Source organism: Oncorhynchus mykiss, chromosome 7 (genome assembly GCF_057628025.1).
Source record: "Oncorhynchus mykiss isolate SJ-2025 chromosome 7, ASM5762802v1, whole genome shotgun sequence".
Taxonomy (NCBI): domain Eukaryota; kingdom Metazoa; phylum Chordata; class Actinopteri; order Salmoniformes; family Salmonidae; genus Oncorhynchus; species Oncorhynchus mykiss.
The window spans coordinates 39,634,460-39,650,890 of NC_143028.1; the positions used below are offsets into that span (position 1 = coordinate 39,634,460).

General features: G+C 40.9%; 1 protein-coding gene across 24 annotated transcripts in view; it reads right to left on the bottom strand.

Moving 5' to 3' along the window:
* Window positions 1-2,063: 2,063 nt before the first annotated feature.
* The window catches only part of chl1b (cell adhesion molecule L1-like b), a 78,495-nt gene continuing 64,127 nt past the window's right edge, over window positions 2,064-16,431 (bottom strand). For 7 of the 24 annotated variants that reach the window (XM_036983337.2, XM_036983339.2, XM_036983338.2 and 4 more), the window contains 8 exons: window positions 15,675-15,854; window positions 13,137-13,166; window positions 11,943-12,014; window positions 9,701-9,814; window positions 9,305-9,466; window positions 8,715-8,846; window positions 5,336-5,408; window positions 2,064-4,273 (listed from right to left, as the gene is read on the bottom strand). In XM_036983337.2, the coding sequence (XP_036839232.2) occupies window positions 4,066-4,273; window positions 5,336-5,408; window positions 8,715-8,846; window positions 9,305-9,466; window positions 9,701-9,814; window positions 11,943-12,014; window positions 13,137-13,166; window positions 15,675-15,854 (971 nt within the window). In that variant the 3' untranslated portion in view covers window positions 2,064-4,065. Of the gene's footprint in view, window positions 4,274-5,114; window positions 5,206-5,335; window positions 5,409-8,714; window positions 8,847-9,304; window positions 9,467-9,700; window positions 9,815-11,942; window positions 12,015-13,136; window positions 13,167-15,674; window positions 15,855-16,431 lie in introns of all 24 variants that reach the window. The other 17 variants (XM_090242308.1, XM_090242310.1, XM_036983343.2 and 14 more) reach the window with 7 other exon arrangements.

Genomic DNA, 16,431 nt, shown 5'->3' on the forward strand with positions numbered 1-16,431 from the left:
GTATCTACAACTTGATTGGAGTCCACCTGTGGTAAATTCAATTGATTGGACATGATTTGGAAAAGCACACACCTGTCTATATAAGGTCCCAAAGTTGACAACGCATTTCAGAGCATTGACCAGGCCATGAGGTCGAAGGAATTGTCCGTAGAGCTCCGAGACATGATTATGTCTAGGTACAGATCTGCAGATGCGTAACAAAAATTGTCTGCAGCATTGAAGGTCTCCAAGAACACAGTGGTCTCCATCATTCTTAAATGGAAGAAGTTTGGAACCACCAAGACTCTTCCTAGAGCTGGCCGCCCGGCCAAACTGCGCTATTGTGGGAGAAAGACCTTTGCCAGGGAAGTGACCAAGAACCCGATGGTCACTCTGACAGAGCTCCAGAGTTCCTCTGTGGAGATAGAGGACAAGGACAACCATCTCTGCAGCGCTCCACCAAGCACCATTATGGTAGAGTGGCCAGACGGAAACCACTCCTCAGTAAAAGGCAGATGACAGCCCCCTTGGAGTTTGCAAAAGGCATCTAAAGGACTCTCAGACCATGAGAAACAAGATTCTCTGGTCTGATGAAACCAAGTGTCACGTCTGGATGAAACCTGGCACCATCTCTATGGTGAAGCATGGTGGTGGCAGCATCATGCTGTGGGGATGTTTTTTTAGCGACAGGTCCTGGGAGACTAGTCAGGATCGAGGGAAAGATCCAGAGTGCTCAGGACCTCAGACTGGGGCGAAGGTTCACCTTCCAACAGGACAATCACCCTAAGTACACAGCCAAGACAACACAGAAGTGGCTTCGGAAAAAGTCTCTGAATGTCCTTGAGTGGCCCAGCCAGAGCCCAAACTTGAACCCGACTGAACATCTCCAGAGAGAGCTGAAAATAGCTGTGCAGCGACGCTCCCTATTCAATCTGACAGAGCTTGAGAGGATCTGCAGAGAAGAATGGGAGAAACTCCCCAAATTCAGGTGTGCCAAGCTTGTAGCTTCATACTCAAGAAGACTCAAGGCTGTAATCGCTGCCGAAGGTGCTGCAAACAGGTACTGAGTAAAGGGTCTGAAAACTTTTTTCATTTTTAATAAATGTGCAAAATTGTCTAAACCTGTTTTTGCTTTGTCATTATGGGTTATTGTCTGTAGATCGATGTGGGGAAAAAAAAAAAATGGAATCTATTTTTGAATAAGGATGTAACCTATCCCAATGTGGAAAAGGTCAAGGGGTCTGAATACTTTCCGAAGGCACTGTATGTATATAGCAGTTTTCTTTAATATATTGATTTTGTCTGCTGAGTCCTAAAGAACAAATGTGGTCCCTCACACAGGAGGAAGTGTGACTTGTAAAGTTCAGTCAAATGGAACTGGGTAAACCATCATGACCTGAGCAGTGTGATACTCTACTCTCTGCTTATCCATGTGATTATAGCCCTGCTTCTTTATCCACTGACTGAACCCACCCCTTTGATTTCCCATGTTAGTCTCCTGAGGCACAAGTTGTTTTAAACAACCCATTAACAACCTTGGAGACAGGCCTGACATTGAAGTGATTTATTTTCAGATAAACGTTCCCCCCCCCCCCCCCCCCCACACACTTCTGACTTGAAGTCTGTAATGATTGGCAGACTGGGGGGGGGGGGATTCTCTCGCTAATTAGCACCTGATGAAGTCAATACATGTTCTAAACTCAAAGCTGAAGAAACATATGCATTCCAGAATCCATGAATTAGAGACGCTCCTGGACAATTTGGCACATAGAGGTAAACATGTAATTGAGTGATCACTGTAGATATGCAGTACATTTCAGTAACAGAACTAACCCCACACAAAGTATATACAATCATGTCCCAATAGTGTTATGCATTATTTACAACAGACAGAACACTTACCACAGTTGTAACATAGTCATGCACTGCATCCCTACCAGTAGATGTTATAACGGCATTGCAAAGCTTTCAGCAGGTGGTTCAGTGTATCACAAACCCCAAAGCACAAATTGTTTATATTGAAGAGTGGAAGTGTTCTTTACATGTACAGTTTAAAGACGGACAGTCAGTCCATGGCCAACGGTTATGAAAAGTGAAACAATTTAATAACATCAAAAACATCCACAAACGTTCTGAAACACATGCAATAGCTGTACATTTTTTGTTTTTTTTTGTACAAAGATGCAATAGAAGGCGAATGTCGTGTTTAACGTTTAGGTTGACTTTAAAAACAGGCTTACGACTGTGATTTGTTTTTTTTTGGGAGTTGAATGGCAGTGTCTAAAATGGCATGCAAGTTGTAATGAGCAAGGTTGTTCTATGGACATTGGGACAACATTAAGCCACGCTTTAATTGGTATTTTGATGAACTAGAATAGATCAAGCGGTTACTCGGTTGATAATTGTCTGCATGTTGTAGCAAGCTGGCGCATAAAACCACTGAATCACAGCCTCGCCGTGGAAATTGTATCAGAAATGTCCACAACAACAGTATAAGTACCTTCCTGTTATCAACTGAGAGGAGTTCTCAGAGCATCTGGGTCGTTCCATGATATGAGTGCCTTTTGTGTCCCTTTGATATATTAAGTAGAAATTGTGCACAAATATTGAATTGCCTGTTATAGTAAATGAAGTAGCCTTCAATATAGACCACATGGGAAATTCAATAAATCAGATTTTTTTTTATATGAATAGACATACAATTCATGTCGCTCTGAGCATCCTCTGTGACTTTAATCCACTTAACCCCAACATTCTCCAAGTTTTCACCATCATTGTAAAGCCCTAGTTATTTTGTTGCTTTGACACTCATTTCTGATGATGATTATTTATTTCATGTGATTAGTAATTCATCTTAAGCTTAACAAAAAAAAAAACTGTCTGTCATTTTAATGTCAACCCTGTTATGTGAACTGAACTCTTTGTTTAAATATAGTGAAACTATTCCTTTTCAAATATTTTTTTCAAAAGAAACAGTGAACATCTAATAGTCAAATTACAGTGTAAATGCAGGTGAGCCGTTTCTACTCTTTTCGGACATTTTCCGGTCTTTGTGGAGGAAAACTGAGCGCGTCGAGCAGAACACATTAACCCTGTAGCACATAGATCAACAGGCGAGCCATTTTTGTACAATTACATTTTCTTTGTGAATCTTGCATTCAATTGCCCCTCCCTGTTGCACACAACAAGCTTATTTCCCCCCAGTCACAAGGGGATTCATGGCTGATTTAAGATGAAGTTTTAAGATGAACCCTGTTACGGTCAACCCTGTTACTTTATTTGGCATTTAATAGGCACTTACTATAGTTTTATTTAAAAAAAACATTGAGATGGGGAAAAAGTGTTTTTTTTATTAAGTTGAACATTTGGTCTTTATGACAATATTAAAATGAGGTAAAAAAATATATGTTTACCAAATTACACTACTCAAAAGGCACCTAATAAGTGGAACGACCCACCTGCCTTGGGTCTTTTGTGTATTTCATCATGTGATAAAACTGAGGCATCCATTTTGTATTATTTTGTCATGTATAAAACCAGGAAATAAGTTAATAAACAGCTTTTGTACACATATTAAAATCATATTTAATGAATGCATTTCAAATATAAAATGTCAATAATATTTGCTTCAACTGAACAAGACAGACATCATATGCTCACATACACGTGTTTGCTAAAAGACCTGGCAGTATAACACAAGGAGCAATGTGGACTGGAGTTCTTATTTTCTTCCTTTTATATTTGAGTGGATTACAAACAGTTGTTGCATTTGACAAAAAAATGCAAAAGCCTCAAAGGTTTTCACTGATTTGCGGTAATATAAAACATCTCCACACATACAATAATATATACATTTCGAAATGATGCATTCTGTTACAGTTTGATAAAAGGACAAGCTTTATAAAATGAAGATGGCAGTGTAGCTGACAATGACAAATTACATTTCACATGAGATTCTGCTTGGTATGGATGTCATGTACTTCCTTTATTAAGTCCCCCCCCCCCCCCCCCCGCCGCCCCCCACCCCTCGACCAGTCTGATGAAAGTGTTGTCCTAAGGATGGATGATGGCCCCTTTTCCTTTCTCTTACGCTTTGCTCTGATTGGTGGTTCCTTTGACTTCCATGGACACCCTTTTTTCCTTGCGTCCAGCGTACTCGCCGATAAAGGAGCCATCCTCGTTGAACTGGGCGTCCTCATCCCCATAGTCCACCAGGCTGTCCCCACTGTCCTCTGCTTTGATCTGTCCGCTCAGAGAGTGCTGGCTGCCCTTCAGTGGCTTCTCATCGTTGTCACTGTGTCGATGGCACAAAAACAGGGGATTTAAAATCCACCTAATTTCACTCATGGCTTAACTCAATAGGCTTTACTGGTGAGGACAGGGACACAAGCAGGTTTGAACCCATAAAGCTTCAATGAAGAGCTTCGGTGATTCTGGCAGCAATGTCTACCTCTGACTGATGGACAGAGGAAAAATGATCAAATATGTCAAGAGTACTTCAACTCTACATGTACAGTATATCCATGTACTGTATGTGACAATGAATGGGATGATTTAAAGACGACAGGGTATTGATGTGGATGTCGGGCTGTTGTAGTGTACAATTATAGTGTGCTTCAGATTTTGGAGCAAACATACAAGAAATGTGCTTTCCCGTGGTCTGACGTTGGGGGCCACATATTTTAAGAACCACACACACCACTCTAGTTCTCAACTTTACCGTGACCATATGGCGAAAGATGTCTAGGCTACTTTTGATTCAATTTAGGTTCTGAGTGTGAGACTACTGATTGGAGTGGTGTGCGGGTCTCTGAGTTGCATTCTTTGAGTGTGTTCTGAATCGGACCAGTGGAGGATTAATGAATTGAGCACAGATATTATTGCCCCGGAGATGAGCTGCATTCAATTACACAGATTGGTTTTTAGCCTCCTGCTAGGTTGTGTTGCGGCCAGGCAGCCATCCTTCATTGAGCTCCATTCAGAAACAATTAGTAACATCTGAACAATGAGGCTGTTACTGCTAATGAGCTGAGCTCTACCACCACACGTCTACCTAATCACAATGCACCATATAGGGTGATACCACATCGACATCACGAATTCGTCAACAACAACAGTTGCTGTTTACCACATACATGTTAAAGCATACATGCTACTCAGCACATCGCATGTCTCGAACAGGGATGTCTGTGAGGGTCCGTGTATAGCTCATGCATGTGGGGTTTTCTTTTAAATCAGGAGAAATGCACAGATAGAATTATATGATTATATGATGATTAATTATATGATGTGATACAAATCAAAACATTGGGTACAATGAATTCTCGATGCAATGGTGGTTGGAGGTGTGATTTACCTGTATTCACAGAAGGTGTCATCATGCATACCCTGGGATTCAAGGTCTGGGTGGAGGTCCTCTTTCTCCTTTACTGCTCAGAGAGAAAGATACTTATTTAGGGTACCATGTATAACATTCCATAACAGTTTTTTTTACCTTCCCTTACCAAAAAAACAGGTGAAATGGCTGCTTTCACATGTTGAGTTTAAATTTCACAATATATTTTGTCTTGTCCATTTACCCTCTGAATGGCACACACACACACACACACACACACACACACACACACACACACACACACACACACACACACACACACACACACACACACACACACACACACACACACGTCTTAATTGCCTCAAGGCTTAAAAATCCTTCTTTAACCTGTCTCCTCCTCTTCATCTACAGTGATTGAAGGGGATTTAACAAGTGACATCAATAAGGGATCATAACTTTCACCAGTCTATGCCATAGAAAAAGCCTGTTCATAATGTTTTGTACACAGGTTGGAATGCTACTTTGAAATTGTGAAAATGGTGACGATGCCATTTTAATGTAAGAGCTGTTTGAAAAGACAGCCTGAAATATCAGTCTGTTATGGTGGGATGGATTTTTTGGCCTGCCGGGTGACATCACCAGGTGGTAAATTAGTTATTAGACCAATGAGAAAGAGATTTCCAAACCTCTCTGCCAATAACTGCTAGTTTCCAGTTTTCCCCTTTCCACTCAGACCACTTCCAGACAGTCCTAGCAAAATTCTTGCTTGAGAAATTGCTCTTTGCTCATTTTTCTTTTTGCCTATTTGAATTGAAAACAATCACAGTAAAGTATTTAATTGTTAACCATAAATTATTGCTATTAAGATAAAAACAGCTGCATTGGACCTTCAACGTGTGAAATTCACATTTGCAGTTTTACATGTAAGAAAACTCTATGTGTAAATCTCACCTTCACATGTGGAATTGCAAGTTCACATGTTAAAAACAATCCCATTAAAATCACATTTGCAATTTCACATCTAAGAAAACTCCACATGCCTATCTGAGTATAATAATTCAAGTTAAAAACAATTATTTCTGTTTTCTGAGCCATCCACTCCATTATTAGTCCTCCATGGTGTTGCATTGATATACATGTATACTTAGCGCTACCACTAGGGAGAGGCATTCAGAGTGTTACTGCCGCAAGAGTGTTGGTCCATGACCATTGGAAGAAGCCCAGTGAAAAGAACAGAGAAGACCGCTCTCTGTGTCTCATAATTATTTATCCTGGTTATATATATATATATATATATATATATATATATATATATTTTTTTTTTACCTTTATTTAACTTGGCAAGTCAGTTAAGAACAAATTCTTATTTGCAATTACATCCTAGGAACAGTGGGTTAACTGCCTTGTTCAGGGGCAGAAAAACAGATTTTTACGTTGTCAGCTCAGGGATTCGATCTAGCAACCTTTCGGGTACTGGCCCAACGCACTAACCACTAGGCTACCTGTCACCACACTTGTGTCGTTAGCATGTGATCAATGGATTCAAATGTAATAAATAGTAACCTAAAATACAAATCATTAGCGTGATTAATATGTACACATGTAAATACACTCAATATGAGCCCTTGTTTAAACAAGTAAGATTCTCCCATTCACATGAGTGTAGCCAAGCTAAGTAACTAGCTAGCTAGTTCACTTTTGTGTGCAAGTCAACGAGAACAACATGGCATTTCAGAGGATATTGTTGTTATCTTTATAAACAAGGGCTCATATTGAGTGTATTTACATGTCTACATATTAATCACTCTAATGATTTGTATTTTAGAAGGTTTTATGAAATTTGTATCCAATGGTTGTATGCTAACTAAAAAAACGCTAGCTAGCTTAGTGATAGGTGATAGCTAGCCTTCGATGTTGTCCTATTTAGCTATTTTTCGCTTGCTATTGTTAACTGTCCATTGGTTTTTGTTACATTTAATAAACAGGCCTAAAGGGGATTTTTATGTATTTGAAAGTGTGTGTTTGTTTGTTTTTGGAATGAATGTAAACGGATACTTTTGATTTGGAATTAGGGCTGTCAGAGTTAATCAGTTAAACTCAAGTTAAAATCGTGATTAATTGCATTAATCAAAATACACTGAATCATCCAAAATACATCCTCGATACAGCTAAAAACAACCATGCTAAGTCAAAACAAGTTGAAATTGAGGTTAAAGAAAGTGTGCTTTATCAATTTAGCTGATTTTGCTAACTGTTACTTTGGACAAAATCAAGACGTCAATGCTTTTTATAAAAGCATCTTAAATTACAGCAACTTGACAAAAATGTTAAATGTTTGACTGCCCTATTCTGAATTGAACAGTCAATATTCAGAGCTTGTGAGAAATGTATAATAAATATACATTGGAAGAGAAAAAGTGTCGACTCGCTTGGTTTAATGGTCATGACGTTGGCTTCTCCCGTTGGAGACACGGGTTCTAATGAAACATGTCACATGAAAAATAAACATGAAAAATGGACATGTCAAAAATCCATGCAGTGTCCGAAAACCACGTGTCTGACTCATGTGGTAAAAAAATTGCTGTAATTTGTTTTTTCGCACAAGTGTTTATTTTATTTTGTATTTTTTATTGTAATGCTTGATGAAGACACAATAATGTTCTGTTAAAACGCCTTACAAGTTCTCTCACATTCTGAAGTAATACCATACTCAGTGCTTGATGTCAGTAACATTTACAATATGAGTAACAACTAAATCCTCATTTCAAAGTGGGAAGCTTACTATCAGTGAAAGTGCAGGAGGTAGTGCTTAATGAAGGCAACACAGAACAAAGCCCTGTGATTTAGACTGTCTTTCTGACATGATAAGCGATTAGCTGAGACCAATAAGTGTATAAAGATGAAAGGTACTGTAAAATCCCCCCCATCCCCCACAGACAGGACTGGCATTAAGATACCCTGGCTGGTCCTTATGGCATCACCCCACCACTGGCATGTGACCATAACATTTGCATATCTTCTGTGTATTTTCTGCATTGTATGCTTTGTTATTCAAATTCAGCATATTCCAAATATGATATGCTGTATTTAAATGTTATGAATACAAATGCATATGCTCCCATTAATTCAAGTTCCCATTATACTCTAAATATATCAGCGTTGACATTTTGAGCAGTGGTGTGATGTATATTTCTACAAATAATAACACATCAGCTTAAGTATATCTATAACGGTGTCCAGAGTGATGTATCATTTCTCTTTTGTAACGAGAACTCTAAATGGAAATATAATGATGCCTTGTGTAATGATTAGTTAACATTCATAAGGTGCAGTGTGTGTGTGTGTGTGTGTGTGTGTGTGTGTGTGTGTGTGTGTGTGTTTGAGAGTGAGCACCTACCAGCATATTTCCCTCCTTTATTTCTGTTGACAAAGCAGGCGATTAACACAATGAGTGTGAGGACAGCCACGGCACACATCAGCCCGATGAACCAGCCCTGGGTGGAGATTCCTCCATGGATGCTTGCCAGACCTGAGGAGAACAACAACACAACTCTTTGACATTGACTTGACCCTGCCTTTCCCGAGGACACTTAATTGAATGTTTACATCGACAAAGTCTATCTGATGCAGAGGCAGAGAGGCAGCAGGTTACGCTGAAATGGAAATGTACCCGTATTAATATTAAACAGCTAATCCCCTTGTCTAATTAATCAACTGAAGAGGCTGTTCAAACAGAAATTCATTCACCAAGTCACACAGAATTTTTTTTTTTTTTTTTTTTTTTGGGGGGGGGGGGGGGGATCCTATTGACACTGAGAAAACCATGCATGACACCTTGAGACACGTTCAAGGACAATGGTGCACCTGCATAGACCTAGTACTCAATAAGACATCAATTGGTTGTGGTGCTGATGTAGGTGGGGGGTTGGATGAGGGGGGGGGGGGGGGGGGGGAGTTTGCTTCTTTTCTTGTGGCATCCCTGCTCACCTTTATCCCTGGTCCTGATTACATCTTCAAAAATACTAGAATTATCAACCCAGTTGTTAGTCATAAGGCGCACAGTGTACGCAGTCCCAGGCTCCAGCCCCTCAATGATGTGGAAAGTCTTAGAGGTGTTTACTGCCTCAGAGATCTTCCAGTTACCTTTACCTATAAGGTGCACAATCAGGGAGGGTTAGTACTCATGAGGGGCGAAGGTTCAAGGGTTAAAGTTTACTTACAGAGCGTTCGATGAAATAACACAGAACAACATTTCTAGCATGTAACGTTAACGGTGATATGGAATACAGATTTCTCAGATGTTACCAATACATTCAAAATCACCTTAAACATGTATCACTGTAAAATAGACTACAAATGGACAGAGAAGTAATATGTGCTTACGGTTGTTCACATATGCAACATAAAACTCTGAATCGGTTTGTTCGCTTCCTGGAATCCAGCTGATATTTGCAAAGTTGTCACTAACTGAGGAACTAATATTCAACAGGGCTGGGACTGACAGACAGATGAGGGGGGGAAAGGGGAGAAAGGGCAGAACAGGGTTAGTAAAGGACAGTAACGAGAAGACAGTTTACATCCACACCAAAAAACAACAACATTGGATCGGAAGCTGGCCAGAGAGTTGTTGATTAAGTCAATCCATTTGCTTATGTGTTTCATTCCTAATATTACTGTAGGACACAGAGTGAAGGCTTATCAACAGTATTTCATGAATCAATTGTAATGAAATTGCCAAAGGAAAACAAGAATGATATGGAAATGTTTTGACAAGGAAAGTCCGCAGAGCTGAATGGAAATCTATAGATAGCACGCATCCACTGAAACCTGCAGACGAAAGAACAAAGCAAAACCCTGCTTATTGACTCCGCGTGTTCATTTTCTTAAGCAATACCACTGACTGCTCTCCCTTTTCAAATCAGATAGATTTACCCTGCTGCAATACATATGTACTGTACACTGAGTGTACTAAACATTAAGAACACCTGCTCCTTCCATGACAGACGGACCAGGTGCATCCAGGTGAAAGATGTGATCCCTTATTGATGTCACTTGTTCAATCCACTTCAAGCAGTGTAGATGAAGGGGAGGAGACAGGTTAAAGAAGCATGTTTAAGCCTCGAGACAATTGAGACATGGGTTGTGTGTGTGCCATTCAGAGCAATATAATGATTGAAGTGCCTTTGAACGGGTATGGTAGTCGGTTTGAGTGTGTCAAGAACTGCAATGCTGTTGGGTTTCCCGTGTGTGTCAAGAATGGTCCACCCCCCAAAGGACAAATCGAGGCTGTTCTCAGGGCAAAAAATACACAATATTATAATGTCTTGTACAATCAGTGTGCAGACCCCTATGGAGAACATGTTTAAGATGTGGAGGGGTTCATGTAGAAGGGTCCAAGCACAAAATGTAGCTTTTCTTCTACAACAGTAAACACTTCAGTGGGAATGTTAAATATCAGAGGTTAGTAAGTCCCTTTGCCTCACTGCAGGTACACTGTACTCAGGTACACTGTGGTGAATACATTAGACAACAACAGACTAATAAAGACTCTGAAGACTCTGATACTCCAAGAATAAATCAAAGAACCACTGCACCTGGAGTGATGGTGAGAATCATGCATCACTCCATATTGCTAAAGTTGGTAAAAGAAAGCTATGGTTTGACCCGGTCAACAGCAACCAATCCCCTTCATTTCCCTCAGGCATACATGCAAATCTGTGACTGTCTCCTGCTCAGGTGTTACTATTTTCTCAGGTGATAATTCAGTACACAAGGACACCTGTGTCTGTGCTGCCCATCCCTGTGAGCACAAATGACACACCGTGGGTAATGCTGATGTATGACTTCGTAACTATGGTAATTCCCATCATTCGCTTAGTATGATGACTAAGTGACACGGGGCCTGACTAAAAATATCCCAGGGCTTGGCGTGTTTGTCACCGCGCTGCTCAGCCTGGTATTAAAGGCTGCAGAAAGCATCTGCTGTCACAGCAGGGAGCGCAGCCCTGGCCCTGCCACAATGCCTGAAAGATGGCTCTTCAAAGTCAGGGAGTTCTATAAAAGGAGTGCCCCAGTACACAGAAATATTCTGATCTACAGCTTTCAACAGCTTTCAATTTATCCACTTATCTCAGTCCCCTAAATATTACCGTCTCTTTAAGAGCTCACACCTCCTCCTCACTCTGCCTGGCTAAGCCGACACTTTCCTCAGCTCAAATGGTGCTATGGACATTTGCTTGCCCCACAGCACTATTGTTGGTTACCCAGTTGAAGGTTACATGGAAATGTTCAGGTGACTGTTTGGTCAATATTCTGCTGTGTAAAAGAGGACTGGGCCCCCCAAAAAATCAATCCTTGACAATTAGACATATTTGCTCTATTTGAACTACAACACACTACACTCACACCTCCGGGTATGGAATAGATTCAATAACGTGACTGTCTGTTGATGAGCTTGTTGAGCCGTTTGCTGGACTTTAACTCAACATCGATGCGGAGGCTAGTTTTTCATTGATTGAAGTTAAGCTCAAAATAGAGGATTTGTGTCATAGCGATCACTAGAGTTGACAGTTTTTCCACCTATGACTATCATGACCATACGGAGCACAATTGGTGATATGAATACCTATGTTGGAATGGGTGGCATTGGACACGTGGGAGACTGCAGTGCTTGGAGGTGAGGGGGAGGCAGACTGGCCTGAAAAGAAAGACAGATCTTGAGATTATTGGCTATTTTTTGGAGTGAAGGAGGGGGAGCTACTGTCTACTGACTACTAGTAGAATTGTTAGTACACTACAACTATAGGTAAAGTGAACTGACATTAGTTTCTAGTCTACAGATATGTCTACTATAATGACCAGTCAGGGTGGTTACTACTACAGAGCAATGCATACCATCAAAGAACTAGGAAACAAGGTGTCATTTCTGGCTAGATATGATCATTGGTAATCATTTGTACTACAGGAAGTGACTATTCCACTGTTCAGTTTGAGGCAAAGACGCCATCATTTGAACACTGAATGACACTACAATAGAGATGCCTGTCTGATATCCTTCCTGTATGTTGCACTTAAAGCTTAATTTGATCCCGTTGCTTTTGTAATACAGGTGGCATTGATCCTGCCGTTGTTAGAACACAAGTCAATATTCATTTAGAGATTCACTAATGAGATCGGATTCATATGAATTTATAATCAGGATACTCATTACCATTTGTTATTGCAGAGAAAACCACAAACTTTGTCTGAAAACAGGGGAGTCTGTATTGGTCTACTAATGAAAGGAGGCATCAGAGTGCTCAGCGCTGATGGCAAGGGCACGCAACAGACAAGGGCAATTATTCACAGATGAGAGGAGTATCCGCATCATTTTAGTTTCGTATTTGTGTGAAATATTAAAAAGGTCTTAATTGTTGCCGACATCAGATTCAGTAACTTTTGCTAAATGCCTGCTTGACCCATTCAACCATGGAGCCAGGCAGGGCCAGGAGCTGTCTGGAGCTGTCACCTCCCACCCCGTTTATCAGCCCTTTATCCATATTCATGCTCTCACAGCTAGTCTATGTTAAAGAAACTATAGTTGACAGAAATCATGCTAACAGCTATATGAAAAGAATAGCACGAGTCTTTCTCAGAAATGGAAAGAGAGAGAGAGAGCTACAGTTCTACTCAACTATCCACCAAGGATGTGATACAACTAATGAACTGCCGACTCATACAGTAATACATCAACATAGTTAATATACCCGAGGGCGTGACTTGCGACAGCGTTAGACTACAGTGGTTGTTTTTTACTGCACATGAACAGAAATCTACATACTGAAGTTGACAGTGGATACCGCTGTTGAAGCTGGTGAAGAGAGGAAAAAGAAAAAAGGAAAGCATTGCCAAGCAGGTACATGTATTGAAAGTTGTTGACATTATGTTCAATAGCATAAGTTAAACGCCTTAAATATACTGAACAATAAAAACAACTGTAACATGCAACAATTTCTAAGATCTTTCTGAGTAACAGTTCAAATAAAGAAATCAGTCAATTGAAATAAATTCATTAGGCCCTAATCTATGGATTTCACATGCCTGGGAATACAGATACCTTTTTTTTTTTTTAAGTTTGGTGCGTGGATCAGAAAACCAGTCAGTAGCTTGTGTGACTACCATTTGTCTCATGCAGCGCGACACATCTCCATCGCAGAGTTGATCAGGCTGTTGACTGTGGCCTGTGGAATGTTGTCCCACTCCTCTTCAATGTCTGTGCGAAGTTGCTGGATATTGGCGGGAAATGGAACACACTGTCGCACACGTCGATCCAGAGCATCCCAAACATGCTCAATGTGTGACATGTCTGGTGAGTATGCAGGCCATGGAAGAACTGGGACATTTTCATCTTCCAGGGAATTGTGTACAGATCCTTGCGACATGGGGCCTTGCATTATCATGCTGAAACATAAGGTGATGGTGGCGGATGAATGGCACAACAATGGGCCTCAGGATCTCGTCACGGTATCTCTGTGCATTCAAATTGCCATCAATAAAATGCATTTGTTTCCCTTTGTTCACAACGTTGACATTAGCAAACCGCTTGCCCACACGACGGCATACACTTGGTCTGCGGTTGTGAGGCCAGTTGGACGTGGAGTCTTATGGTAGAGAAATTAAGATTCAATTATCTGGCAATAGCTCTGGTGGACATTCCTGCAGTCAGCATGCCAATTGCATGCTCCCTCAAAACTGGAGACATCAGTGGCATTGTGTTTTGTGACAAAACTGCACATTTTAGAGTGGTCTTTTATTGTCACCAGCACAAGGTGCACCTGTGTAATGGTCATGCTGTTTAATCAGCTTCTTGATATCCCACACCTGTCAGGTGGATGGTTTATCTTGGCAAACGACAAATGCTCACTAACAGGGATGTAAGCGAATTTGTTCCGAAAATTTGAGCGAAATAAGCTTTTTGTGATTATGGAACATTTTTGCAATCTTTTATTTCAGCTCATGAAACATGGGATCAACATTTTGCGTTTATATTTTTGCTCAGTGTACATTTGCATGGCATAGGGAAAGCATATGCAGACACCAACCGCAACATAAGCATGAAAAAGACACAAAATGTTACCCTACATAAATGTGTGTAAATGAAGTAGGGTTCTCTTATGGGGACAGACGAAGAAACATTTACAGGATATGTATCACAACCGGCCCGTGATTGGGAGTCCCATAGGGCGGTGTACAATTGGCCCGGGTTTGGCCGGGGTAGGCCGTCATTGTAAATAATAATTTGTTCTTAACTGCCTTGCCTAGTTAAATAAAGGTTAAATAAAAAAATAAGTAAACCAATCTAAACATGCATTCTCGCAGCACACCAAATTTGATGTTTTTAATTCATCCCAGAAGCCTGCTTACTGAGATTGAATAGGATGCTATGTTTTGTTATACTGTACATTTATTTCAACGTGAAAGCCCTTACAATGCAGGTGGCCTATCAGTTATGAGCGTTGGGCCAGTAACACAAAGGTCGCTGGTTTGCATCCCTGAGCGGACTTGGTGAAAAATCTGTCGATGTGACCTTGAGAAAGGCACTTAACCCTAATTGCTCATGTAAGATGCTCTGGATAAGAACGTCTGCTAAATTACTAAAATATGCTATTAGAGAGGAACCAAATGAATTATTACTATTGTTGGACAGAGGCTGTGTGTGTTGTGGCACCTCAGAGTACAGTACAGACTCTCCATTACAAATTCAAGTGCACTTGCTTATTTTCATTAGATTATAATTATATTTGACTGGTGCCACCCCCTTATCTACACTCCCACAGACTCAGAAGGGTACATATTACTTGTGTGAAGTAGAAATGACATATACTGCGTTATACAATGAAAATGATGTATCATGTGCATGAACCAAACATACTGCAATGGCGGGCAATTGACTTACCTTACCAATTCCTATATAATAATACAATATTATATAGAAAATATACAGTTTCACTTGCCGAAGGCAAATCTCTTCTCCAGCTGGTTGTTTCATAGCTTGCTTTCCCTTTTAAATCAATAAACACTTGCTCTTTTATGACAATGATGAATGAATCCCCTTCTCACACCCTTATGATATTGTTTAACCACAAAAATTACTTAGATAGAGATATGAAAAGCCTGGCAGATGGAGCCAGTATCATATTCCCTGAGCTAATACATTACTGAAACGGCTTGGTCATCTACAGAGTACCTCATCCCAAAGTCTGGCTATCACATCTCACCATTACCCCCAACCCTAAATCCATGCCCCCTTTCTCTCCCTATAGAACCTCCTCCAGCATCCCCCATCTGCACAGGCAACATCCTGGCCTTTGTGACTTACGCGCTACAGGTGTGGTGGTGCTCTCCTCGCTGACCTGGGGCCCACAGCCCACCCTGGTGCAGGAGCGCAGGTAGAACTTGTACCTGCTGACGGCCTCGAGGTTCCGCAGGACACACGAGGTGGTGTCCGGGCTGCTGATGTCCATCGACTGCAGGACACCCACCTCCTCTGTGTCGTTGACTAAACACACACATAGACTGGATTAAACATTGTGTTGCTATATAAAATGGACACAGAGGTGTCTCTCTGAAACACCAAGGAGAAAAGAAGCCCATGATAGATCATTTGAAAAGGACACATGATATCTTGGGGGTTTGATGAATACATGACCACGCTATGTAAGAATGTACAACATGTGATCTGCATTGTGAGTTGGTTCAGCCCTCCCTAGCGGTGGAACTGGCCCTCAGTGTAACAGTGTAGGTTTCTGTGAAACCTGTGAAAAATGTAGTTAGCAAGGCCCTCTAAGAAGCTGGGCTTAGCCCTGGAACAGCTGTGCAGCAGCCTTTAAATTCCTCTGGTGCTTCCTCCCGGTGCCATGCTGACAGCTGTGTGCATTATCCTCAACATTTCACACATGAGTTCCTTCAAGGGGACTTCAAAGACCACTCACTTCAAAAGAGTCCATCAGCTTCATCACACTTGCACAATGTAAACGTCCCTTCTTCTGAAATACAGCATGACACGTTTGGCCCTCTTGTGCAGCGGCAAAATCCCAAACCTTTAGTGGGAGTTGCTGTGCAATGCCGTCTTTAAA